This window comes from Equus asinus, chromosome 14 (assembly GCF_041296235.1).
Source record: "Equus asinus isolate D_3611 breed Donkey chromosome 14, EquAss-T2T_v2, whole genome shotgun sequence".
Taxonomy (NCBI): Eukaryota; Metazoa; Chordata; class Mammalia; order Perissodactyla; family Equidae; genus Equus; species Equus asinus.
In genome coordinates, this window is record NC_091803.1 from 529,286 (window position 1) to 556,895 (window position 27,610).

The 27,610-nt window shown below is 53.7% G+C and overlaps 1 protein-coding gene across 29 annotated transcripts in view; it reads left to right on the plus strand.

Annotated features, from left to right (window-relative positions):
* Positions 1-72: 72 nt before the first annotated feature.
* SUN1 (Sad1 and UNC84 domain containing 1) overlaps positions 73-27,610 on the plus strand; it is a 55,774-nt gene continuing 28,236 nt past the window's right edge. For 6 of the 29 annotated variants that reach the window (XM_044746630.2, XM_070484028.1, XM_044746635.2 and 3 more), the window contains exons 1-4: positions 73-177; positions 18,182-18,278; positions 24,803-24,991; positions 26,448-26,632. In XM_044746630.2, the coding sequence (XP_044602565.1) occupies positions 18,202-18,278; positions 24,803-24,991; positions 26,448-26,632 (451 nt within the window). In that variant the 5' untranslated portion in view covers positions 73-177; positions 18,182-18,201. Of the gene's footprint in view, positions 178-12,590; positions 12,731-14,408; positions 14,497-14,768; positions 15,111-16,931; positions 16,987-18,181; positions 18,279-24,802; positions 24,992-26,447; positions 26,633-27,610 lie in introns of those variants that run through there. The other 23 variants (XM_044746633.2, XM_070484037.1, XM_070484042.1 and 20 more) reach the window with 16 other exon arrangements.

Below are 27,610 nucleotides of genomic sequence, written 5' to 3' on the forward strand. Positions count from 1 at the left end.
CCGCATTGGCCGAGGAGCTTCAGGTGGCGCGCTCGGGATTGGTGGACGTCCGCGCTGCTCCCGCCCCCGCCCCGGGCGTAGCGCGCGATTGGCCGGCGCTCACACGGTCTCCTCCTGGGGCCGCGTCGGGGCGGCGCGGAGCAGGCCTCGGGCGGCGGCGGCGGCGGCGTGAGGCAGGTGAGGTCCGGCCCGGCGGCGAGGCCGGGGCGGCTCTGAGTGCGGCCGGCGGCGGGGCGGGGGCGCCGGGCGGGCCTCGCGGGGACGGGACGGGCGCGGGGACGGGACGGGACGGGACGCGGGCCCCGCCTGGGCGCCAACGGCCGACCCCGCCCCGCGGTCTCGGCCCCGCTCCCGGCCCCGCGCTCGGCCGAGGCCCGCCGGCCCCAGCCCTGCCGGGCGCGGCTCCCAACGGTGGGCCTCCTCGGTGCCCGCCCCCCGACCTCCAGACCCCGAGGGCCCCGCGCGGCCCCTCCGGACGCCCCCGTGCAGGGCCCGCCCTTCAGCCCGCGCGGGGGGCGCTGCTCCGGACCCGCGCGGCGCCCGCGTCTCCCCGCCCGGCAGGTGCCAGGGGCGTGCCCAGGCCCTGCCCGCCTGTGTACCTTCCCGCCCGTCCATCTACCCGCCTGCCGTCATGTCCGCCTGCCCTCATGTCCACCTGTCTGCCTCTCCACCTTCCTTCCCGTCTATCTCACCACCTGTTCTCATGTCCGCCTGCCCACATGTCCACCTGCCCGCCTGCCCTCATGTCTGCCTGCCCTCATGTCCGCCTGCCCTCATGTCCAGCTGTCCGCCTTCCTTCATGTCCACCTGTTCACGTGTCCACCTGCCCGCCTGTGCACCATCCCGCCCATCCATCTACCTGCCTGTCTACCTGCCTGCCCTCATGTCCACATGTCCACCTGCCCACCTGTGTACTTTCCCACCCGTCCGTCTACTCGCCTGCCCTCATGTCCACTTGCCCTCATGTCCACTTGTCTGCCTCTTCACCTTCCTTCCCGTCCATCTGTCCACCTGCTCTCATGTCCACCTGCCCACATGTCCATCTGCCTGCCCTCATGTCCACCTGTTCTCATGTCCACCTGCCCGCCTGTGCACCCTCCTGCCCGTCCATCTACCTGCCTGCCCACCTGTCCACCTGCCTGCCTGCCCTCATGTCCACCTGCCCACCTGTGCACCTTCCTGCCCGTCCACCTTCCCGCCCGTCCACCTACCCGCCTGTCCATCTACCCACCTGCCCTCATGTTCGCCTGCCCTCATGTCCACCTGTCTGCCTCTCCACCTTCCTTCCCGTCTGTCTGACCACCTGTTCTCATGTCCTCCTGCTCACATGTCCACCTGCTCTCATGTCCACCTGCCCACCTGTGCACCCTCCTGCCCGTCCATCTACCTGCCTGTCCACCTGCCTGCCTGCCCTCATGTCCACCTGCTCTCATGTCCACCTGCCCGCCTGTGCACCCTCCTGCCCGTCCATCTACCCACCTGCCCACCTGTCGTCTTGCCCACCTGTCCATCTTCCTTCCCATCTATCTGCCCACAAGTCTACCTGTCTACCTTCCCGCCTGTCCATCTACCCGCCTGCCCACCTGTCCACTTGCCCGCTTGTCCACCTTCCTTCCCGTCTATCTGCCCACCTGCCCTCATGTCCACCTGCCTGCCTGCCTGCGCGCGCACCTTCCCACCTGTCCATCTGCCCACCTGCCTGCCTGCCCTCATGTCCACCTGCCCGCCTGTCCACATTCCTTCTTGTCTATCTGCCCGCCTGTCCACTTGCCTTCATGTCCACCTGTCCACATGTCCATCTGCCCGCCTACCCGCCTGTGCACCTTCCCACCTGTCCGTCTGCCTGCCTGTCCACCTTCCTTCCTGTCTATCTGTCCACCTTCCCTCCCGTCTTTCTGCTCCTCTGCCCACATGTCCATTTGCCCACCTGTCCACTTTCCCACCTGTACATCTGCCCACCCACCCATCTTCCGACCCGTCCATCTGCCTGCCTGCCCACATGTGCACTTGTCCATCTGCCCACATGTCCACCTGTCCATCTTCCCACATGTGCACCTGCCCATCTGTCCACCTGCCCACAAGTGCCCCTGTCCACCTCTCCATCTGCCCACCTGACCACATGTGCCCCTGCTCACCTGTCCGTCTGCCCACATGCCCACCTGTCCATCTGCCCGCCTGCCCACCTGCTGCGTGCTCACCGACACTGATTGATGGGGCCCTCACGCCCTCGGGCAGCGCTGTCCCTGCCTGTCCCGTCCAGGCAAGTGGGAGGGGTCGTCCCCCGCCCTACCCATCGGCACATTGTCACTGCTGTTCGCTGGCCGTCGGTGTCACCCCGGGTTAGGCCTGTCGCCGGTGTCCGAGCTCCCAGAGCTGCTGCGCTGCCCTGACTGCTGACCCCGAGTGTGGCCTCATTGTGTGTGGTCTCTTTTTGCTCCCTGGTCCTCAGTGCTCGGGAACGTCTTGTGTTTTGGTCTGTTTTTATCCCTGGTTCAAGTCTGGAAACTCATGATTGGTGGTTCTGGGGGTTTTTTCCATTGATTTTCTTTGACAGTTTTCTCCTCTTTATTTTCTTTTCTGTGTGCTTTGGAAATACTGTTATTTGGGTGGGGAACCTCTTGGACCCGTCTTCTCCTTTTATCCTTTTCCATGTTTGTCTTTTTGTTCCACTTTCTAGGAGATTTCATCCTTCTTTTCTTCTCACTCATCTGTTTAGGTTTTTATTTTGACCTTCGTATTTCCCAGAGCTGTCTTGGTTGTTTTTTTTCTCTAAAATTTGGCAACTTGTTCTCATTTCATACACGTGGGAGGTCTCTGTCTCCTTCTGCTGGCCTCTTTTTGTGTGCCTTGGTCCGTGTGTCCTGAAGCGTCGTGCCGTCTTGGTGGAACACTGTGTCTGAGTGGGGCCCGCATGGTCCTTTAGATGTGCTGTGCGCCTGTGTTAGTCTTGTTCCCGTTGGCTGGTATGATGGGCTCGGTTTCCTTGAGGGACCCTCAGTGTCGTTAGTTTTCGGACCTTTTATTGGGCTTCTTGGACTCCCAATGAAGGGCTTTCCGATTTCCTGCCTTGTTTTAGAAGCTGGGTGGAAGAGTGTGGCTGTGGCGCTCCACAGTTAGTAAGGAAACAGGCCAGGGGGCGTGCGGGGCGCCACTGTTCCTCTTATCCTGTGGTCTAGAGAACCTCGGTTTTGTCCTCCAGTCTTTGTGGGGAGCGGGCAGGAGGGGGTGGGTGCTCGTGGCTAGCTGCTTTTTTTGCTGTGGTGAAGCACACAGAGTTTACCATGCTAACCTGTACAGTTCAGGGCGTCATGTACGCACACAGTGCTGCGCAACCACCAACACAGAACTTCTTCATCGCCCCAGATGGAAACCCTGTGCCTATTAGCAGTCACTCCCCGTTATCCACGGCGCCCAGCCTCTGGCAGCCACTAGTCTACTTTCTGTCTCTCTGAATTTGCCTCTTCTGGGTTTTTACATAAATGGATTCGTACAGTCTTTGACCTTCAGTGTCTGGCTTCTCTCACTGAGCGTCATGTTTTCGAGGTTCATCTGTGTTGCCGTGTGTATCAGCACTTCGTTCCTTTTCGTGGCTGAGTTGTATTCCATTGTGTGCTTGGACCACAGTTTGCTTGCCCCTTCATCTGTCGGTGGACGTTTGAGTGAACAGTGCTGCGATGCGCATTTGTGTACAGGTTTCCGTTTGAGCGCCTGTTCAGTGCTTTGGGTCTGTACCCAGGCGTGGAACTGCTGGGTCCTATGATGACCATATATTTACCTTAAAGAGGAATTGTTGTCCACAGTGGCTGCAGTCTTTTACATTCCTACCAGCAGTGTGCAAGGGTTCCAGTTTCTTCACACCCTCTCCAACACTTGTTATTTTCCATTATTTGTTTTTTATTACGGCCATCCTAGTGGGTGTGAAGTGCTATCTCATTTTGATTTTGATTTGCATTTCCCTCGTGGCTAATGATGGTGAACATGTTTTCTTGTGCTTCCTATCTTATCATATTTGGAGAAATGTCTGTTCAAGTCCTCTGCCCATTTTTAAGTTGGGTTATTTGTCTTTTTGTTGAGTTGTGAGAGTTCTTTATACATTCTGGATACCAGACCCTTTTCAGATACATGATTTGCATATACTTTCTTCCACTCTTTGAGCTCTCTTCACTTTTTTTTTGCTGAGGAAGATTGTCCTTGAGCTAACATCTGTGCCAGTCTTGCTCTGTTTCGTATGTGGGACGCAGCCACAGCATGGCTGACGAGTGGTGTAGGTCCTCGCCTGTGATCCAAACCCATAAACCTGGGCCATCAAAGCGGAGGACGCCGAACTTAACCACTATGCCACAGGGCCAGCCCCTTCACTCTCTTGTGTCCATTGATGCACAAAGGTGTTAACTTTTATGAGCTCCAGTTTATCTGTTTTTCCTTTGTTGCTCATGCTTTGGGTGTTGTATCTAAGAAACCATCACCAAGTCCAAGGTCGTGAAGATTCACCCCTATATTTACATCTAAGAGTTATAGTTTTAGCTCTTGTGTTTAGGTCTTTGATGCATTTTGAGCTCATTTTGTAGATGGTGTGAGGTGCGGGTCCGACGTCACGCTCTTGTGTTTAGGTCTTTGATGCATTTTGAGCTCATTTTGTAGATGGTGTGAGGTGCGGGTCCGACGTCACGCTCTTGTGTTTAGGTCTTTGATGCATTTCGAGCTCATTTTGTAGATGGTGTGAGGTGCGGGTCCGACGTCACGCTCTTGTGTTTAGGTCTTTGATGCATTTTGAGCTCATTTTGTAGATGGTGTGAGGTGCGGGTCCAGCGTCACGCTCTTGTGTTTAGGTCTTTGATGCATTTCGAGCTCATTTTGTAGATGGTGTGAGGTGTGGGTCCGACGTCACGCTCTTGCGTGTGGCTGTCCGGTTGTCCAGCTGTTGTTGAAGAGAGTATTTTTTCTGTATTGAATTGTCTTGGCTCCCTTGTAGAAAATCAGTTGACCATAGATGTGTGGGTTTATTTCTGGACTCTTAGTTGTATTCTCAGTCTGTATGTCTATCCTGTGCCGGTAACACACTGTTTTAATAAGTTTTGAAATCGAGAACTGTGAGTTTTCCAACTTTGTTGTTCTTTTTCAAGGCTGTTTTTGGCTGTGTGGCATCCATTGCACTTCCATGTGAATTTAAGGGTTAGCTTTACCATATCTGCAAAAAGGGCCCTTGGGATTTTGATGGCGATTGCCCTGAGTCGGTAGCTCACTGAGGGGAGGCTGCCACATTCACAGTACAGGCTCCCTGCCTGTGGACAGGGGATCTTTCCATCCATGGGTTTTCTTCTTTCATTCCTCTCCGCAGTGTTTTCAGTGTGCCAGTTTTGCATGTCTTTGGTTAAATTTATTCCTAAATTTGTTATTCTTTTTGATGCTATTGTAAGAGGAATTGTTTTCTTAATTTCATTTTCAGGTTGTTTATGGGTGTAAAGAAACAACTCATTCTTGTGTGTTGATCTTGTATCCTGCAACTTAGCTCAATTTGTTTATCAGCTTTCAGTGTTTTGTGAGTTCTTCAGGATTTCCTCTATATGAGATGGTGTCATTGGTGAATCGAAGTCTCTTTACTTCTCCCTTTCCAGCGTGGATGCCTTTTATTTCTTGTTCTTGCCTGGCTGCCATGGCTAGGATTCCATACAACCTTGAGTAGCCATGGGGAGGGTGGGCCTCCTTGTCTTGTTCCTGATCTTAGGGGACACCTTCCGGTCCTTCACCACTGGGTGCAATGGTAGCTGTGGGTTTTAGTAAATGCCCTTTATGGGGTGAGAAAGTTCCCCTCTGTTCCTGGTTTGCTGAATGTTTTCATTGTGAAAGATAGTAGATTTTGACAAGTGCTGCTCCTGCGCCAATTGAGATGATCGCGTGGTTTTGCCTGTTTCTTTTCTGTTTTTTTTTTTTTTTTTGAGGAAGATTAGCCCTGAGCTAACATCTGCTGCGAATCCTCCTCTTTTTGCTGAGGAAGACTGGCCCTGAGCTCACATCCGTGCCCATCTTCCTCTGCTTTATATGTGGGACGCCTACCACAGCATGGCGTGCCAAGCGGTGCCATGTCTGCACCCGGGATCCTAACCAGCAAACCCCAGGCTACTGAAGCGGAACGTGTGAACTTAACTGCTGCGCCACTGGGCCGGCCCCTGCCTGTTTCTTAAACAGACTCTGAGCATTTGGTTCCTCTTGAATTTTTGTTCCATCCTACATCCTTGCTTCAAAGTGTACACAGGTGCCGCTCTTAAGCCTTTGGGGATCCATAGTGAAACTGGGCTGTTTCTCAGTGTTCCTCGTTGCGAGCTTTCATTCATCCATTTGCTTTCTAGCTTCCAAGTTCTTGCTATTGTCTTTTCTCCCTTTTGTTTTGTCCTCGTGGATATATGCCTTTAAAAAAGCCCTTTTTAAGAGGTTGTCTGGAGGACAGTGGAAATTGACGTCTGTGTTCAATACACCATTTTTAACGGGAAATTCCTGGGTGACCTATTTTCAGAGAAAGCTGGTGTTCGATGAAGTGTCTTCTCTAACCATTGTTCTTGGTCCTGAATTTATGACGACCAGTGGTCTCCAGATTCTGAGGACAGAGCTGGTTTGAATTTGCTTGCAGTACACGCCAGGCCACATTTTGGTAGGAGACATCATGACTCCGGATGCCGCTGCCCTTCGCGTCACACTCCTTGTCACCTCGATAGCTCAGAGTGGGGCTGGGGCCCAGGCTCGCCGTGCTCACAAGGCCCCTGCTGAGTGAGGCTCAGCGGCCCGGACCCCGTCACACAGGGGGCGCCCGCGTCTGGGCTCCCAGGGCAGTGGGGACAGGACAGAGAGGTGGCCGAGCACAAGTGACGGCGGGCTCAGCGTGGTGCTGCACGTGCTTCAGTTGGGTGCTTGCGCTCGTTGCGGCCGGCAGGAGCCTCGCGGGACTGTTTAGTTGATTGAAAACTCTCACTTTCTTCTTCCTCTCGCTCCACGATTTAGAGCTCGTTGCTCTTCTGGACTGCGTCTCCGCCGGATTTTCAGGAAAGGGAGGCCAGACCTGCTGGATCTGTGTTTGAAACCGTTTACTTCCGTTGGTCCGGAATTCACTTAGGGTTGACGATGAGAAATAGGGACGTGATGTCGCCCGTGCGGGGCTCTCTGTCACAGTCGTGTGCTGTAGTCGCCGCCGGGTCGTCAGGCCCGTTTGCCGCGTCAGTTTCGCAGCCTGAATCCTGTCTGCTTGTGCTCGCTGGTTGGCTGGCCTTCGCTTTTCCTTCAGTTGCACAGGGACACGGAATGGTCATTGGTGTGAGTTTTAGCTTGGAGATAAGAACTGTGTGACAGATGCTGACTGACGTTTGTGCAGAGTGAAGTGAGCCGTGGGGAGGCAATCAAGTGCGGGCCAGTGGCTCCGCGGGGTGGAGACTCCCTCCCGGGCCTGGCGGCCTGAGAGCAGAGCTGTGCGTCCTGCTGCGTCGGCCTCAGTCGTTCTGTTGGCTGTGTCTGATCTTTAATTAATGTCATTGGAATGTGAAAAACAGATCAGTTTGGCGGTTTCTTTTCTCGCGGTTTATGCTGCAAACCTCTCAGTCCTGGAAAGTGCTCGCTTTAGCCTGGTGCTTCGCATTTGGAGGACAGAGCATTAGGGGGACTGAGAAATGGTGTGGATTGACTGTTTGCATTTATGGTACAAGTGAAATTCCATCATTGCTGTCCAGGTGTCATTCCCAGGTGTGCTCGGAAGTTGAAACAGTTGGCACGACTGTTCTGATTAGGTGACTCGAGGAAGAGTCGGGAGGCCCTGACACTGCCCCCTTCGTGCCCCTCATGGTTTGTAGCACGTGGGGCGTGGTTTCTCCAAGGCGTAGTCAGATGGGCCCAGAGGGTGATGCGGGGAGCACAAGGGTGTTTTCAGCTTCATGGCAAAGCAGGCAGCGTGCACAGCGCTGAGACCCCTGCTTTTGTGGGCGCCCGCACAGTGTTCGTTTGTGCTGCAAGTGAGCTTCCTGCTCTCAGAGAGCTTGGGGTCTAGCTGCAGAGAAAGACTCGTTCCTACATAATTAGTACAATTTGTGTTAAGTGACGGACACCGGCGAGCACTAAGACTGGCACCTAACTTGGATGTGGGGGTTGGGGGTCCAGGAGCGCTTCCTGGAGGTGGTACCTAGTTGAATCCTGAGGATGAGGAGAAGTCAGCCAGGAGTGTTTGGGGTGGAAGGAGACCAAGGGGCTGGGGATGGGGAATCAGGAGGGCGTTGCTGACAAGTGAAGAGCACGGGGCAGCGTGTAGATGGGGGGGGAGAGCGTTGCTGACAAGTGAAGAGCACGGGGCAGCGTGTAGATGGGGGGGGAGGGCGTTGCTGACAAGTGAAGAGCACGGGGCAGCGTGTAGATGGGGGGGAGGGCGTTGCTGACAAGTGAAGAGCACGGGGCAGTGTATAGATGGGGGGGGAGAGCGTTGCTGACAAGTGAAGAGCACGGGGCAGCGTGTAGATGGGGGGGGGAGGGCGTTGCTGACAAGTGAAGAGCACGGGGCAGCGTGTAGATGGTGGGGGAGAGCATTGCCCGAGCTGGTTCTCAGTGAAGCTGTGGGGCCCTGGAGACGAGCGGGAAGGCGGCGTTTGGAAGGAGGCCTGGTCCAATCAGGGTCTTGGGTCTTCTCTGTGGGTGCTGGGGAGCCACGGTTGGGCCTGAAGGGGGTGAGAGGGCCAGATCTCCTTGTAGATGGGCCGTTCCGACAGTTTTCTGGCTTGAGGGGGCAAGGTTGGAGAGAGAGAAACTAGTCAGGGCGTTTGCAGGAAGCCAGCAGAGAGGGTGCAGTAGCGAGTGGGAGTGAGGAGGGTGCCCACCGGAAGGAGGGCGCTGCTGGCTGAGGGAGGAGCCAACTGACGGCCGATTGGGACGCGTTGACTAGAGGTCCCTGTGGACGATCCAGGCAGAAGTGTCCCCTGGGAAGTAGTCAGATGCCTCCTCTCCGTATACAGAGGACTCCCAGATGGATTAGATAAAAATGACTCGAGTGTAGAAGTCAGATCAGTAGGAGGAATGGAATCCATCGCAGGCGGGACTGTCGTCTGCTCTGGGGTCAGGGAAGGCAATGGGAGAGTCAGGAAAGACCAGTGACAGACAGGGCACCCCAGGCGTGTCCGATGTGCAGACAGTTCACACCCGTAAACAGAGAGATAAGGAGCCTCCCCGTGGGATGAGGTGGACAGCTGCCTGCTTCACCCGTCAGAGTGGCCCTGCAAAGTCAGGCACGCGTGGCCTTAGGAGGAGCAGTGTTGGGTGTGGGAGCCCCAGGGATCCCTGCCCGGCAGCGCCGTGTGAAGGCCCTTGCCGTGGGCGAGCTCTTCCCAGGAGAGACAGCGCTGTGGGCATCCCAAGCGCACTGGTTGTGAGGCGACGCAGTGTGCTCCAGGTGTGAAGCAAGTGCAGCCACGGTGTCGATGCTTTTTGTGGTCTGAGACATGGACCCTTTCAGAACGTGTAGGAAATAAGTAGTTTGGTTTTGGACTTTTGCTGGAACACCGTGACAAACATCGCCATCAGAGGAAGTGGAGTTTTTGTTGAAGGGTCTGGAGCTCATCCTTGGGGGATGTGAGCTTGTGGTCGTGTGTCTTCAGAGAGGTGGTTATTTTCCCTAAAACTCAGCGCTGTTTTCTTAGGTAAACAAACCCATCTAGCCTACACCTCTTCCTGTTATTTCATCATTTCCAAAGAAAGGAAAGAAACATCACGTCGTGGCCAGAAGCTGTCTGAGTGCAGAGTTGCTGCTGCTGACAGCTGACTTTGCTGAGCGTTCTCACCCGTGCCGGGCAGTGCTGGGCAGCGGGTGTGGCCTCCAGCAACACTGAGGGCTGGGGCCGCGTGTTCCTGGTGAGAGTCCTGAGTTCTCACAGTGGAGGACGCACAGGGGCGCGAGGAACCGGGCTCTGGCCGCCCCACACCGCTTCACAGATGAGGGTCAGACTTTGTTTTTTGTGAAAATAATATTTATTGGATTCATTGTTTAAATTATAACACCAATACCTTCTCTTTAAAGAAAATTTCAAACAACACAGATGGGGAGAAGTCCCATTCTCTAGAATTTGCGATTAAATTTAGTGTGGCGTTTTTCCAGAAGTTTTAAAAACATATATTCAAGTGTAGATATAACCCACGTAGTGATCTAAAGCTCTTTCAGATATTTTTAGGTTGTAGTCGTTTGTTTCTGATTTGCTGTTTTAAATAATCAGCTCATTTTTAGAGATTCTCACTCAGTATAAATCGTAGTTTCTCCTAAACGTTGTTTTGCTTCTTTAAAGTGAAAATAGAGGCCAGCCCGGTTGCCTGGGGCAGGTTCGGTGCGCCCTGCCTCGGCAGCCCAAGTGCGGGTTCCCGGGCGTGGACCTAGACCACTTGTCTGTCAGCAGCCACACTGTGGCAGCAGCCCACATACAAAAAGAGGAAGATTGGCAGCAGATGTTAGCTCAGGGCGAATCTTCCTCAGCAAAAAAAAAAAAAAAAAAAAGGAATGAAATGAAAATAGAGATGTGAGACCAATTGCTGTTTATTATGCTGTAGAAGTAATTACAGGAACATGATCTTTGGAATTTCTAACCCAATTTATGATTTTTTTTAATCTATAGGTAAAATCACTAATGTTTTTATTAGTCTCTACGTTATTTAATTTTAACAGGATTAAGAACTGAGCACAGTAATTATGTTAAGATTTAGTACTGATTAAGGATTGGTGAGGATAGGTTAGAACAAGTGTGTGTGTGTGTGTGTGTGTGTGTGTGTGTGTGTGTGTGTTTGCGTGTTCGCACATGCCCCGCGGTGCCTCTCTGGAAGGTCCTTGCAGGATGGGCCGGCCAGCTGAGTGCCCACTGCTGGCTGGACCTGCTGAGGCCTGGAGGCCGAGGGCCACTGTGGGTCTGCGGCCTGCAGTCGGAGCCTGTGCTGCCAGCTCAGAACGCCCCTCTGAGTCGACACTTGAGGCAGGTGGCAGTGTCTGGAGCTGCGCCCAGAGCTGGGAGGAGGGTCCCGTCTGCTGCGTCCCCTGGGATGGCTGCTGTCCCTGTGGACGGGTTGCGGAGGAGAGCCACAGGGTCTGACTGTCGTCTGGGTAGGGGGGAGCCGTTAGGCTGGGGCACGAGACCGCTCTGCAGGGGCCTGTTGCCAGGGTTTCTCTCGGAAAGACACGGCAGCCGGCTTCGGCCTGGACTTGCCTTTCGCCCGACTCCACGTGGTTGGTGACTGGTCGGCTCGGGGCAGGCCCGATGGGGAGCTCGCTGATCTTTATAACAGTGCCTTTGGAGCAAATTCGATTGCCTTGTGCGTTGTCTGTGACAAAGGGTTGTCTGCTAGATGATGGTACTTGTGGTCTGTAGTGATGCAAGGACGTGCTGCCAACCTTTGGAAAGTTTGCCTTTTTCCAGTTTTTCTTTACAACTGGTAGCATTTCCTAAGAAAATGTGCTGATTTTATGTCAGAACCATTTTATTCTGTTCCTTTGGTTTTGCCATTCACCTGGAGCACAATTTTCAACCCTGTGTGACTTGTAATTTTTGAGAATTTTCAGGCTCATTTTCTAGATTGTTACTGGATTAGCACAGACCTTCTAAACAGCAGACATTCGAGTTATATGTAGGGCTAGAACCAAAATCCATTCTGACCGAAGCTTTCAAGAACAAAAGCTGAGTGTGTGTCTTCCTCTCTTGCGTGTGATGGGAACATTTCAGAGTGTGTTGGAGAAGGTGAGGGCCTTGGAGGAGGAAGCCAGTGTGGCTTAAGAAGCCTTGCTGGGGACGCGCATGTTTGTAAACACACCGACTTAATTCCTTAGTTTTGAAGCCAGTTTGTGACCTAAACAGAGGCCCTCTCCATTTGCCTGTGCATCTAGCTTTCGTGTTCTCTTAGCCACTAGTGAAAACAAGATAAAAGGAGACACTTGGGTGATTTATAGCAAGAGTGTTTTCTTTTCCACTTGATGATGTCCCTTTGGCCCACCGTCTCCTGAGGTGCGTGCTTTTTCCCTATTGGGACTGGCAGCTCCACTCGAAAGCTGTCATCCTAAAGCAGCCCTCTCTTACGGGGGCAGGGGGAGGGCCCCCTCGTGCACCGTGGGGCTCGCATCCCCTGTGCACTCAGGGAGGGTCCTGCCTGCGCCTGGAGCTGGGCCTGCCATGAGCCCCTTCCTGCGTGCAGCGAGCGGTGTGGAGGTGGGGACCAGTCCAGGGCACTCACAGGGAAGGGGGCCTGTGACGAGGTCGTAGCACTTTCAGGGGAAGGGAGGGAGTGGCCTGGAAGGGACTAGAAAATGAGGACAGTGGAGCCTGGACAGGGCCCCTTTGTGACACATCTGGTTGCAGAATGTTGACTTCGGATTCTTTCCAGGCTGTTCTGATGCCACTGAAAACGTTTTCAGTCCACTTCTATACTTACTGTTTCAGTCCTGTGGGCTATGAATGACGACGAGGTCTCCCAGCCTCAGGCGGGCGGTGGCAGGGCGCCCCAGGCCTGGGACGAACAGGAGCCTCTCCTGTTACATGTGGGCTTTAATTAGCGGGGTGTAAGTGGAGCCTGGGAACAGCATTTTGAGAACGCTCAGCGCTCACGGTAGTTATCAGCAGGACTAGTATCGAAATCGCGTGTGTGCTGCTGGGTCGGATCTGCCGAGAGAGGGCTGGAACTGGCCTTCTGGCCCGTCAGCTCCAAGCTGCCCGGGGGGCTTTGCCTCTTATTTGGGCCAGGGGTGAGTGGATCTTCACGTCGGGGATTGCTAGCCCAGAAGGAAAAAGAAGTCTGGTTTTTAGAAGTGTTAACCTCAGGCCGTGTAACTCTATTCCACAGAATAACTAAAGCTCACATTTGCGTGTAGTGTGCCAGGCACTGCCTCGCGGCATCATTTCATTTAATCCTTTTTTGTTACTTTATTTAGTCCTATGATTTTATTTAATGCTCACATTTTGTGGAGGGAACTGAAGATTAATTTTAAAGTGCTCTGAATGCATGTCGTGATCTGTTAAGGGAGGAGGAAGAGGAGGGGAAGGAATGAGAGAGCAGGGTTGATGGGGAGGACCCGGTGTGGAGAGGTCGTGAGCTGAATCCCAGCAGCGTTAGCCGTCACGGCGTGCAAGCCGGTCTGCCGCAGACGGACAGGAGGAGGGGCTCTGAGATGCTGGGTGGAGCTTGGTTGCCTCTGCGTCCACCTGCTTCTTCACGGGCTCTGCTCTGCGTGAGTGTGGTCCTCTTGCCCTTCTCCAGGGAGAGGTGGTTTTCTGGGCTGCAGAGTAAGCAATGGCCAAAATGGCACTTACCTGGGCCGCAGGTCCGATGAAGCTGGGCCGGAGTCGCTGATGGTTTTGTACTTAGAGGTGTTTCGCTGGAGAACGTAACGTAGAATTCCTGGGGTTGCAGAGTGAGATCAGAATGAGTAGGAGAAAGCGAGGGCGTGCGGTCACACCCTCCCCTTCCTCTGTCGTGCTGCTGAACTGTGGTCATGGTGATGTGTGGTCTGCCCCTCCGCTGCCATCTCCCATCTTCCTTTCCTCCAGAGCCGCTGCCCGGGAGTGCTGTCTGTCCACACGGGTGCCCTCCTGATGGCGTTATCTTTGGGCATTTTATTACAGTTGTAGGTCCTCTCATAAAATATTTTACCAAAAATCTACTGCTGTTTCTGTTACTCAGCTTGTGCCTCTGTGCTGTCACCTGTAGGATCTTTTCCTTGGCCACTCTGCTGTAACCCTGTCATGCCTGTGATTGTCATGCCTAGGAAATTGGACTGACGGCCAGTAGCTGCGCTTGCTTCTTTGATGGAATTTTATTTCAGAGACAAGAAGTTGTCACTTTGAATTGAGGCATAAGGCCTGGGGTACACCCGACTGGAGGCTGTGGGGCCCGGCTTTGTCATGTGTCTCATTGATTGGAAGAACCAGTTTGGCAAATGTGGTTATAGCTGGTCATGCACCTTCGATAGCTTTCGAAAACACCGTTTGTTATGCATTAGAAATTAACCAAATGTGAGAACATAGGAATGTAACTTTTTCAAATAAAAGCGCTGTAAGTTTCTGTTCTTGCTCCTCACTGGGCTTTGTAACCTCTCCTCCCTGCTGAGTCCTGGGCGGGACTTCCTGTGACGCTCTCTGTCCCCTGGCCTGCAGCCCTGCCCCTGGCCTGCTTCACGGAGCTTCCCGCCCTCAGGAGCTGCCTCAGGGCAGTCAGCGAGTGGGCACAGCTGGGATTTGAGCCCAAATCTGTAGGACTCCGTTGAGTGCTTAGCTGGGCGCTCCAGTGTCCCTATGGCATGGTCACGATCTTTTAAGCGCATGCTGAAGTATTTGGCTTTTGGGCATCTGCCATTCACTCGGTTATCACATGCTTCCTGTAAACTGATCCGAGAAATACCCACTTCACTGAGTACACGTTGAATACCAATTCAGTATTAGAGAAGTTGGTGGAAGTTCGTGAGCAGAGACTGTAACAGCTTTAACCTGGATTTAGTAATGGTCAGTAATGCAGGTATGGTGAAAGAGGAAAGTGAAAGGTCACTTTGGAAATGAAGCTGGAAGTTTGGGTTTTGTTAGTCAGTGAGTAACTAATAGGAAATAAAAAAATTATGCACTCTAGAGGATGAGAACAATGATGGGGTATTAATATTGTTACTCACTCTGGCATTTTGGTTGCTTAGTGAGCTGTTACCAAACATGAGCGAAGTCAGAAGCCATTGTTACACTGCTGCTGGGGTGTGGCTCTGGTTGCGCAGTGAAGGTGGGAACAGGCCTGGCCCTGCTGCTGGAGCTGGGAGGAACGCTGTGTGGCTGTAGGGAGAGAAGGACACTGCCGAGCCAGCCCCAGGGCAGCTAAGGCCATCCTCCTGCTGCTTCTCCTCCAGCTCCCCCACCTCCTCCTCCTGCTCCCCATCTTTCTCCTTCCTGCTCCCCCTCCCCCTGCTCCTCCTCCTGTTCCTCTTCCTCCCCCTCCTGCTCCTCCACTGCCTCCTCCTCCGTTCCTGCTCCCCCTCCTCCTGCTGCTCCTCCTCCCCTTCCTCCTCTGTTCTCTTCTTCAGCGTCTGTGCCATTGTACCTGTACTGGTGGTGAGAGTAGACAAAAGGGAGTTGGAGGCCGTGAAACAGGTATTGAACAAATACTCGGATTAAAAAGATCAAAGTTAATTTTACTTGCAGAAAGTTTGTGTATGTTAGTACAATGCCAATAAGAATGGATTGTGTTTGTTGGGTGTCTGTTCTGCGTGTGCCAGGTCCTTGAGAAGAATTGAAATGTTTTTTAAAATGCAGGAGTTTTGTGGTGTTTGTTGAAATTAGTAGGTACAGTAAAATTGTTATATATGAACAGTGATGTTTATTTCTATGAGTACTTAATCTTTTAAAGAGTATTTGGACTATTTCAAAGAAAATGGTATGAATTAAAGTACTTTTGTCTTAGCTTATAGAAATCAGTCATTTTATTTATTTATTTATTTATTTATTTTGAGGAAGATTAGCCCTGAGCTAACTGCTGCCAATCCTCCTCTTTTTGCTGAGGAAGACTGGCCCTGAGCTAACATCCATGCCCATGTTCGTCTACTTTATATGTGGGACGCCTGCCACAGCATGGTTTGCCAAGCGGTGCCATGTCTGCACCCGGGATCCGAACCAGTGAACCCCGGGCCACTGAAGTGGAACATGTGCACTTAACTGCTGTGCCACCGGGCTGGCCCCTAATTCCTATTTTTTTAATTCAATTTGTTTAAACCTAAAAAAACAAACAGTTCACCCATTTTCACCGCCCCACCCCTGCCTCTGGCAACCAACAATCTGTTTACTGTATGTATGAGTTTGGTTTTGTTTATTTATTTACATTCTACCTATAAGAGAGATCATCTGGTATTTGTCTTTCTCTGTCTGACTTATTTCACTTAGCACAATGCCCTTGAGGTCCACCCATGTTGTTGTGAATGGCAAGATTTCCTTCTTTTTTATGGCTGAATAATATTCCTGTGTGTGTGTGTTTATACCACAGCTTCTTTACCCATTCATCCATTGGTGAACGTTTCCATGTCTTGGCTATTGTAAACAATGCTACAGTGAACATGGAAGTGCATATATCTTTTCAAATCAGTGTTTTCATTTTCTTCAGATAAACCCAGAAGTGGGATAGCTGGATCATATGGTAGTTGTGTTTTTGATTTTTTGAGCACCCTCCATATGGTTTTCCATAGTGGCTGCACCAGTTTGCATTCCCACCGATGGGGTACGAGGGTTCCCTTTTCTCCACACCCTCTCCAACATTTGTTATTTTTTGTCTTGGTTATAATAGCCATCCTAACAGGTGTGAGGGGTGTCTCATTGTGGTTTTGATTTGCATTTCCCTGATGACTAGTAATGTTGAGGGTCTTTTTATGTGCCCATTGGCCATCTGTATATCTTCCTTGGAAAAATGTCTATTCAGATCTCCTGCTCATTTTTTAATCTGATTGTTTGTTTGCTATTGACTTGTATGAGTTCTTTATATATTTTGGATATTATCCCCTTATCAGGTATAGTCATGTGCTGCACAACGACATTTCAGTCAAGAACGGACCACACAGATGACGGTGGTCCCATAAGATAGTACCACATAGCCCAGGCGTGTAGGGGGCTACCCCATTGAGGTTTGTGTGAATACACTCTGTGATGTTCACACCACCACAGAATCGCCCGACACCCTTCTCAAACGTACCAGATGATCCCCAACATTAAGCAAGGCGTGACTGTGTGTAATTTGCAGTTATCTTCTCCCATTTGGTAGGTTGCCTTTTCATCTTGTTGATGGTTTCCTTTGTTGCGCAGGAGCTTTTAGTCTGACGTAGTCCCACTTGTTTATTTTTGCTTTTGATCGATTTGCCTTTAGTGTCAGATACAAAAAACCATCACCAAGACGTGTATCAAGGAGCTTCTGCCTGTGTTTTCTTCTAGGAGTTTCGTGGTTCCAGGTCTTCTTCTAGGAGGTCCATGGTTCCACGTTCAAGTGGTTAGTCCATTTAGCGTTCATTTTTGTGTGTGGTGTAAGGCAGCTGTCCGGTGTCATTCTTTTGCATGTGGCTGTCCCGTTTTGCCAGCACTATTTGTTGAAGAGACTGTCCTTTCCTCATTGTATGTTCTTGGCTCCTTTGTCGTAACTTAACTGACCATATATGCCTGGGTTGATTTCTGGGCTCTCTGTTCTGCTCCACTGATCTGTGCGTCTGTTTTTTTGCCAGTGCCCTGATATTTTGGTTACTGTAGCTTTGTAGTATCATTTGAAATCAGGGAGTGTGATACCTCCAGCTTTGTTCTTCTTTCTCAAGATTGTCTTGGCTATTTGGGGTCTTTTGTGGTTCCATACAAATTCTAGGATTACACTATTTCAGTAGAAATTCAGTCTTTTGTTTGTCCAGGATGGTCTTTAGTTTTATCTTCCTTAGATTTTTCAACAACAGATTATGGTCACGTTACTACTATGAAGAGCGTTTTTTTTTTTTTTTTGGAAAGAGAGAGAGTGTGTGTGTATGAGAGAGAGAATATTTTTAGCCAGAGGAAAGTTTGAGTCATTACCAAGAAATCTAGATGACAACCTGAAAAACAATATGCTCAACACTTTTTAATTTAAAAATAATGTTTTCTTTTGGGGAAAAATAAAAGTATAAACATTGCCTTAAGCTGCTTTGTTACTCACGCTGCAGTTTCTGATTCTGAGGTGCTTGTGAAAACTCTGGCTGTCTAGGAAGGTGCGTGAGGGCTTCTTGCCTGGAAGGAGAAGTAGTTCTATTTTAGTGAATAACAGGGTAAACTTATTTCAGAAGAATGAGAACATTTTGACACCTTCAGGAAGTTAAAAATACTTTTCAAAAAGGGTTCTGAGTTGCTTTCGGTATTCTTTTGAAAGTGCCCTAATTTTCATAATTGTGAGTCGGTTGGTCTAGAACTTCCCCTGTCGCCTTTATGGATCTATCGCTATAGGGACCAAACATAACAGAAGTGTTCCTGGACTGGTAACTATGAGAAAACGTGTCTCCTTTGTTTAAAAAAAGCCAAACAAGAGAGTGCGAGTCCTAGCTTAGGTTAAAGTTTCGACCGTGGCGTTTCAGCCGGCCAGAGCGTGGAGCGTGCGCCGGCTGCGACGGGCAGGACTGCTGTGTGTTTCTAACCGTTTAACCTCTGCCTTGCTTTCTCCCCACCCTCTGCAGTATGATTTGAGATCGTGAACATGGACTTTTCTCGGCTCCACATGTACACGCCTCCTCAGTGTGTGCCTGAGAACACTGGCTACACGTATGCACTCAGGTGAGCGCGCGCCCTCTTCCCTGCGGGAACGCGGCTGAGTTGGCGGGAGCTTTGGGGTCCTCGCAGCCGAACGTTCTGTTTGGGGAGTGAAGATGTCTGTGAACTTCACGGTAGCCTGCAGCTTTGTGAACCTGCTGAGCTGACATGGAAACGGCACGACGGTTCCGGTGACTCAGTGGTTAGTCACTGTGGGCGAATTGCCGTTTCTGACTCCACCCAGAGGCTGTGGTCTCAGGAGTAAATCTGTGGTCACGGTTAGCGTTTGTGATTTCTCCTGAAGGCCGGCTGCTTGAACGTTAACAGACATATCCTGGAAAATGATTTGCCTTTGAGAGGAGGCCTCGTAAACAATTTGGAGGAAGCCCAAGGTTCAGGAGCGAGGCTTTGTCAGATCTAAGTTTTCTCTTTTTCTCCGTCTTCTGATGTGATACTGAATCTTGAAGTTCAAGTCTTCACGGTGGCTGCTTGCCCCTCGCATCTCTAGTTCCCTCTCAGATAGACAGGGTGGTTGAAATGCAGCTGGGGACTGTGAGAGGGTGGTGAGCGCCCGAGGAGAACGCTGGCCAGGTCCGTCAGGTTTGATGGGCATCTGGGCACCTTTGCACCCTGGCACACAAGGCAAGTGTGCGTGTGGTTGTTTTCAGTGGCTTGTCTTCTAAAGGGTGAAAACGCCATTGGAACTTTAAGAAAATTGGAAGGTATTTGAAGAAAAGTACTTTTTAACAGCATTAGTCAAATGTCACATTTAATGATTGAGTTTATGCACGATTCTAGATCACGTCGCACTTTCTGTAGTAACAGGCTGTTTTGTTAAAAGTCCTGTAGTGTTTAGAACAGGTGAGTGGGCCAACTCAAGTAAAGCTATTCCTATTCTGTGTTGTGGAGCATACAAATAATTGTTCTTGGTAATTTATTGTTAGCTTTTATAGCTATTTTCAACACGGATTTATGAAATGTGTGTGTCTGGTCTCAGCATCGGGGAAGCGACACGGTTGTCCCCGGGGGTCCCAGCCCCCTTCAGGTGGACATGGTCGGGGTGAGAGACGAGGCAGGACAGGCAGGCAGCTGTGGTCCCATGAGCCCGAGGGCAGTGGGAGGCCAGGGGGCGGTTCCGGCAGGGAGCCTGTGGCCAGGTTGGTGCTCAGGAGGAGCTGCAGCGCGTGGGGTGTCAGAGGCGGGCGCAGACCGGGTGGGCTGCAGGCGTAGGGAGGGAATGGGAGGAGCTGGGGATGAAGGAGGAGGCGAGGGTGAGGCCGAGGGCGAGGGCAGCCGGGGGCGGGGGGGGGGGGCGCAGAAGGAGAGAGGGTCACGGCAGTGCCACCAGTTCACAGGAGAACGCGTGGAGCTTCACGGTCTGGTCGTCTGTGTGGCCTGGTCGGGTCGGCAGAGTGCGGGGCCGCGGGGCTGGAGGAGGGCCTGCGAGCTGACAGCTCTGAGGCCCAGCGGGCCAGCAGTGGGAGCGACAGACCCTCTCGCTGAGGGTTCCCTGCCGCATGGCCCAGGCTGGAGGGTCTCTCCCTGTGCCCTTCCGTCCCCACCTCTCCTTCGAAACGTTCGTCCTCCAGCTCCGGTGGACGCTGGTCGTCCCGGAGGCTGGGCCTCCCTGGCCCACTTTCCCCACAGCCCTCGGCCACCGGGCCTGGCGCTGGAGGAGTGGTCCTCGCTTGGTGGTCCCTCCAGGCCCGTCCCCTCTTCCTGCTAAGCCCGCTTCGCCTCCTGTGTGTGGCGACCGCTCGCCGGCCTGCCTTCCTCCGAGCCGCTCGAGCGCGCGGGGCCTCAGCGCCCTGGTCACCCCGCCCGCCCGCCCGCCCGCCCGCAGTCAGAGCGCCTTTCTGTGGAGCGCGGGGAGCCCCTGGCAGTCGGCAGCGCTTGTCTCCGTCTCCCTCCCCAGCACATTGTTGTGAAGCAAATGTCTGAAAGATAATGGATTTCAAAAATGACCAGCATCACAGCGAAAAGCCCTCAGTACTTTAAAATAACCACTTCATACGTGAGATGTTTAGGCAGTGCTCCAGCTTCCCAGAGCCTCGTTTTTCCCGTCAGCCTGAGCAGGACTCTTGTTCTCCTCGGCGGCTGGTCTCTGGAGTCTCCCGGTGTGTGCTGGAACTGGCGGCCGGGTCTCGGGGTCGGGCGGCCCCGGGCGCCGCCTGTCTGTGGCGGGGCGCCCTGCTGGGGGCGGCATGAGCCCTGCTCCCCGGCTCCTGTGGTGTTGGGGGTGGTGGCGTTGGGAAGTCCCGAAGCTCCATGTGGTGGAGGAGCAGCCCCTGGGCACGGTGTCAGGGGGACTGGCCCGAAGCCTTCAGGGGCCCCGACCCACAGCCCGGGTGGTGCGGGCGCCCGAGGCAGGTGTCTGACCCTCTCAGCCCCTGGTAGGAGGCTGGCTTAGCCGTGAGGCGGGAAAGGTGGGGAGCGGCTGTTGCTCCGGATCCACAGTGTCTGCACAGGAGCAGAAGAAGAGAGGGCTTCGGGAAGGAGGGACCGGCCAAGCACGGCGAGCGCCGGGACACGGCCAGCGAGTTCACGCCCGTGGGAGGCACTGGCCGGAGCGGGCCGGTGCATCGGCGGGCGGGGTGGAGGGGAGTGGGCCAAGGGAGCCGGGCGGCTCTGCGGCTAGTCCGGCTTGTGTGGGTTGATAGTTAACTGGGGAGACACGAGAGTGCGTCTGGACGCGGATGGTGAGGAGCCGTCGAGAGTCGAGGATGTGGGAGAGCGGAGAGGTGACTGACGAGTCCGGCTTCTGGAAAGTGGGGCGGGCTTCAGGGTTGGGAAGGAAGGGGAAAGCGCGAATGGGGTGTGTCGTGGGGTCCGTCCGTCCTGGAGGCTGAGGCAGCTGTGCTGGCGTCTGCTCCTCTGGAGAGAGAGAAGCGCAGGGTCTTCTAGACCAGAGAGCTGGAGGCGGAGGAGGGCACGGAGGAGCTGGAAGTGAGGAGGGGAGGGAGTTCGAAAGGGCTGTGAGCACTGGGGATGGACCACCACACAGGTCACCAGGCGGTGGGAGGAGCCGGTGGGGCTGGGGACGGCCGTGCACTGACACGATTCTCTGCAGGGCCTGCAGCGTCTAGAGAGCGGTTGGGTTCATGGTTGGGTTCATCTGAGGGAGTGCTGCCAGGCTACTGGGACAGACGCCATCGGGGCAGGGGACTCGCCCCTGGGGGCGGGGCCGGGTGAGTCAGGGTCAGAATCCCCATGAGGCTGAAGAGCCAACGTGCCAGGAGATCCCAAGTGCGAGGGGGGTGGGGGAGGTGGGGAGGGGGGAGGGTGAGAGTGGGCGGTTGAGTCAGGGCTGCAACGCAGATGGGCTGGGCAGCCAGGTGGGTGATGTCTCGACATGGGCCTTGGGTCACTTCTTAGCATGGTCGCCGTCTGTGACCTGCTTAGCTCACATCGCTTCTCCCGTAACTGAGCTGCTCCCTGGCAACGGGAGGGTCAGCGCGGTACCGGTACCGGCAGGAGGCTGCCACCGGCGGGAGGGGCACGGCCACGCCGGGTGGAGCCGAGGCCTGCTCTCCGCATGTGTCTGCTTTCAGCTGTGGCAGATTTCTTTCAATCTTTTAATTAAAGGTGCTCCAAATAACAGAGGTTTTAAAAAGAGCAACGCATAATGAAAACAATTCGTAGTTGATGAGAGAACTAAACTAAAATCTCATACTCTTGAGGATTAGGTCTGTACTTTATCTTTGGTGTCTTTGTCTATGTTACCTTTTTTTTTATGATTGTCATCTGACCTAACATCTGTTGTCAATCTTTTTTTTTTTCCTTCTTCTTCTCCCCCAAAGTCCCCTAGTACACAGTTGTATATTCTAGTTGTGGGTGCCTCTGGTTGTGGCATGTGGGATGCTGCCTCAGCATGGCCTGACAAGCGGGGCCATGTCCGCGCCCAGGATCCAAACAGGCAAAAGGATCCTGGGCCGCCCAAGCGGAGCGTGCGAACTTAACTGCTGCGCCATGGGGCCGGCCCTTGTATTATTATGATGATCTTTATATCCTAGTTATGTTATTTAATTCTCTCCAGTTCTGGATTGGACACCTCAGTCTAAAATTCTCTGTGGTGGGCTTTCCTCTGAAGCCCCCAGGCCTCATAGGGGAATTGGCAACGTACTTCCACCACCGCCCTTGATGAGGTCGAGCTGCCTGGGCTGGGTGCTCGGGGTCTCCTGTCTCCAGCAGACACGCGAGTCTTCCTGCTGGGGCTCGGGCATTGTCCACAGCCCCTGTTACAGACGGTGGGAGTGCGGGCGCTTGTGATGTGCTGGACTTTTAGAGGAGAAGAGGCCTTTGAGGTCACGGACGCACCAGGTCAGCTGAGCCCCGTTGTGTTGGAAGGAGGCCTGGACGTTGGTCTGGGCAGAGCTCCGAACAGCCGGTCCCTCCCTCCTCCGTCCGCTCCTCGTCCCCTCTGACCACGGCTCCGTTTCTGCCGTGTTTGGAGTTCAGCCCTGCCCAGCTCTGAGAGCACGTGCCTCGGGCCCCACCTTCCAGCTCCAGAGGAACCACTGTGACCAGATGGAAGAGAACCTTCCAGATCTTGTCTAGGCTTACACGTTTCTGCATGTGTGTAGGAACATGTGGTTTTATCGTCTGTTTTAACACAAGTAGGATGACGCTAGAGCGCTTTCTTTTCTCATTTCACAGTGTGCCCTGGAGGCCTTTCTGTGACGGTGTGTGTAGAGCTTTGCGTCCTCCTGGCCTCACAGTGTCACGCCCTGTGGTGTGTCCCCGCTTACTTCACCGTCCCCTCGTCTCGGGCATGGTGCTGCTGCAGACACTCTCAGGTCGACTTCCTCCCAGGCCCTCTCAATCACACTGACGGCATTTGGCCCCCTACCTCCCGGTGGCGGAGGCGTTCCAAGGGTTCTGTGTTTGAAAGCCAGGCCCCATTTAGACAGCGGCAGTGTTAGAGTGGCCCCGAGGTGTGGCCCCAGGGCACCACTGTCAGCTTGCTTGCTCCTGCGTTTGTGTGTTCGTCTAGACTGACTGCTCCGGGAGTCACACCTGGTTCGGGGCTTGGACAGAGGCTGGCTTGGACCTCACTGTTCTCTCTTGACGTCCCAGTTGTTGGTGAATGGCTGTGCTGTAAACCCAGTTCTCAGAAGAGGAGGGGTGGGGGGGATGTTGGTCCGTACTGACACGACACACTCTGATTTGGAATAACATAATCTCCTTAAACTAACATTGTCATTGTGTAAAATAGTTTGGAAGAAAGCTAGCCCTGCTTTAGATCACACTAAACTGCTCAGCTTGGTGTCCTTGCCAGGTGCTGGCTTGGGTCAGCGCAGCCTCTGGGCGAAGCTGAAAAGACCTGTCTCTTAGGTGGCATGTGGCGGGAGGTGCCCGTGACGACTGGAATCAATTTGTGGTCACCTCCTGGGGTCTGACAGGACGCTTTAGTTTCGGATCTAGTAGGTTAATGATGAATTTGATTCTGAAAATATTTCTCGAATGTAAAATACAATCAGAGATGTTCTTAAGCTCGTTGACTTTACTCAGACATGGCTGGTGACTCTGGCTTCCACATTCCCCCAGCCTGCTCCTGCCTCATGGCCGTGCCTGCGGGAAGGGCCGTGGGAGAGGCTGGCGGCTGCCGTCTGCACGTCCCCATGGGGCTTCCTCGGGGCCTCACAGGCCGCTCCCTGGCAGGGCACGGCGGCCGTGCGTGGCCAGGCTCCAGGTCTCCTGTGCAGCCTCCTCAGCCACTCCCACCCCGCCCCTGTGGCCTGGTCACAGTGTGGGCTCCGGGCCGCTTTGTCCCCGCTGTCTCCTCTCTGTGGCATCCGGATGCGCGCCCCTCCCTCGCTCCCTCCGGGTGCCCTTGCCCGCTGGGCTGTGGTCCCTCCCTCCCTGTTGACGTGGGTCCTCACAGTGGGAGACGTGTGATCTCTGTCCTGAGTGCAAGGGTGTGTTAGGTGTGCTCGGCCACCAGCCTTCGGGCAGCTCAGGTGTGAGCCCTCCCAGGGGAGGCACAGAGAAGGTGCTGTGTTCCTGTGTCTTGATTTGGAAACACTTGGCAAGGACACACTAGGAAGCATCTCTCAGTTGAGACCGTGACGTGGAGGGGAATTGAAGTGGCTCTTCTTTGTCACCGTGTGTCTCCAGCCTCCTGTGAGCTAGAGGCGAAGTAGTGACAAAGCTCTAGTCGCTCGCTGTTTCCTCTTTTCCTGTTGCTGACTCGTTCCTTGGTCCGCTGGCTAAATGTCAGGTGGCGGTCGCATCTCACCGGCTGCTCTGTCGGACGTGCTGGCTGCCAGGAGGGGTCTCTCCTTTTTGTTGGTGTTGATGTGACTCCCGTGGGTGGGGTCTCATGGGCAGCGTGTCCTAGGACAGCTGGGTGACCTGGGGCTGCTGCACAGTGCTGAGGCCGAGTGTCTGCCGCCTGATGGTGCAGCCTGCTTTGCCGTGCAGAGCACCATCGCACAGTATGGCTGCTGTCGCGGATTCCTGGTGGACCACGTGCTCTGTCTGTCTGCTGTCTTTCAGAGGTGGTGCCGTGAGTGCTGTCCAGCTCTGACCAGTGTTTTTCCTTCCAGTTCAAGCTATTCTTCTGATGCTCTGGATTTCGAGACCGAGCACAAATTGGATCCCGTGTTTGATTCTCCAAGGATGTCCCGCCGTAGTCTGCGCCTGGTCACCACAGCATGTGCCACCGAGGAAGGCCAGGCTGGGGACGCCCCCTCCTGCCCCAGCAGCGCTGCCTCCCTGAGGGACAGAGCGGCCAGGTGAGCCAGCCTCCTCACTTCGCACCACATCCTCACCCTGGGTAGGACCTCGCGTGCACACACTGTGCTGAGGGAAGGCCATGTGCACACTCCCAAACCCACACACGCTGCCCTCCTGCTCCGAAGAAGGGCAGACACTGGTGCTGGGACATGCGGGTTGTCTGGTGCTGGTGTTCTGCAAGTTGAGGTTTCCAGCTGTCTGCTCGGCTCCAACTCTGGAGGGGATGCGGCACCCTGTGACGTGGACACAGCTCCGTGACAGCGCCAGCACTCAAAGGTCACCTCCGAGCAGGAGCTAACTTGCGCTGTCCACCGAATGGGGTTCCAGGGGGAGGACTCTGACCAGGTCGCCACGTGGCGTCGTGGCTGGTCCCTGTATGGTTAACGCTTTACGTCTGTGAAAGTCTACGTGGACCAACAGACACACCATGAAGTTTAGACGTTTGCCTGTGTTCCTGCTGCTCATCTTCCCTCTTCTAAACTCTCCATGTGTGCATCATCTGTTTGTACCCAAGAAGGAGAAGCGTGCGAGGTCTTCGTGCCATTTAGAGATAAAGAATGAAAGTCGTGGCTTCACTCTGTTGCTCACGGAAGAATGATGTTTCCAGTCAGAGTGGCCATCGTCTCGGGAGTGGGAGGGGTCTGTTCGGAGAGGTGGAGGAAGGCAGCATTAGAGCAGAGCCCGGCGCTGGGTCTGTTGAGGGCCCGGCCACGGTCTCCACGCGCATTGCAGTCGCCTGCTGAGTGCGTGCAGTGAAGGAGATTCTGGGACCTTACTGTGGCCGTCCGGTCGAGTAGGTTCTTGGAGGTGCAGCTGTGAGCGCCAGTGGGTTGCGGCGTGTGGCTCCACACTGTGGCAGGGCTGGCTTTCTGTCACCTGGCCCCGTCGTGCGCCATGCTCACGTGGTACTGCCTGTCGCCCCTGCTCGTCCCTCGAAGGCGATGGCCTTGCTCCGCCTGCCCGAGTCCTCCCCGCCCGTTTGTCGCTGGCGGTCCGTGTGAGCGCAGGAGTCACCTTAGAGCACGGCTTTTCCTTGCTGCACTTGGTTCAGTTCTGTCTTCATTAGTGGCTGTGAAATGGTGCAGGATGCGGATGTGTGTGCAGCAACTTGTTTTTAAAAGGGAAGAGGTTAACTTTAAAAATGATAAAATTTTTTATTTTGGGGTCATTTTTATTCTTAGGTTTTTTTTAAGTTTTAACCACTTTTGGGTCGTGGGACCCAAAATCTGAAAGCTATTTTGTGTATACAGTTTTAGAAGGAGTTCTTGTTCCCCATCTTAAGAATTCCTTTTTTAGATTGACAGATGTTTCATTACACCAGAAAAGACATAAGAAAATGTTGCCTTAAAAATAGGATATTTATTCTCAAACCACAGTTCTGTGTTGGTGAATTGTAATCAGTTTGTATTTACTAGAAAAAGTCTATAAACTTGTTCCTTATTCCTTTCTTTTCAGAACAGCAAAACAGCGCAGAAGTGCAAGCAAGCTGGCGTTTAGTGTGAACCACGCCTCGGGGAAGGCCGTGTCCTTGGCCGTCGGCCGGAGAGGCTCTGGTGGTCTGCAGGGCGCGGCCTGTCTGCAGCCTCCTGTGCTGGACGAGTCTCTGATCCGTGAGCAGACCAAAGTGGACCACTTCTGGGGTGAGTTTTCTACAGTTTGGTTGTTTCTCTGACTGTTCTGGGAAGGGGCGAGATCATGGCCAGGTTGTCCCCTTGCCACTTGTGTGTGGAGGGAGCCCCAGTGCTGCGGAGGCCGTCCTCTTGGCTCACGAACGGGACACGCGGGGGCAGCTGCTCCGAATGCTCCCCGTCCGGCTGTGCCCCAGGGCAGAGCCACCTGTTGTGGTCAGTGGTCCTCTGAGAACTCTGTTTCTCTAAGTACGTTACTTCTTGTTGTTGAGGAAGGTTTGCCCTGAGCTGATAGCTGTGCCGCTCTTCCTCTATTTTGTATGTGAGCCAGCACAACATGGCAGCCGATGAGTGGTGTAGGGCCACGCCCGGGAACTGAATCCGGGCTGCTGAGGTGGAACACGCGGAACTTAACCATTAGGCCACCGGGCTGGCCCCTCTAAATACGTTACTTCTGTAAGATGGTTAAGCAAAGACATTGCAAGAATTCCCCAGTGGGATTTCAGATTGCAGACAGCTCTAGGCAGCAAGGCGGACACGGCGTCTTTGAGTCCTTGGAAGGCACCCAGTTCAGGAGTGCGGACAGCAGGAGACGACAAGGCTTGTGAGCTGCTTCGAGTTCAGGCAGCAGCAGCACGGCCCCGTCCTTGCCCCTGAAGACATGCTGGCCGCAGGAGCACTAGCTTTGATAGGACGCAGCTGCTTGCTTGTGTTCACTTGGTGGACACTGAGGTGGCTCTTTGAGAAGATGGTAAGATCCAGATTAGTTCCAGAGATTTGTCTGCTGATTTCGGGAAGCTTGGGAGGGGGTGTTGCTGTTCTGTCCAGCCAGCAAGGGGAGCTCCCAGCAACAGAGGCACGGGCGCTGGCGGGGAGGTGCCTGCCTGCCGAGGGGAGCGCCGGAGGAGGCTCCTCCCGCATCGCGGTGCCCTCTGCCTCGCTGCGTGGCGGGCTGCACGTGCACACGTAGGTACACGTTGCACCTTCTCC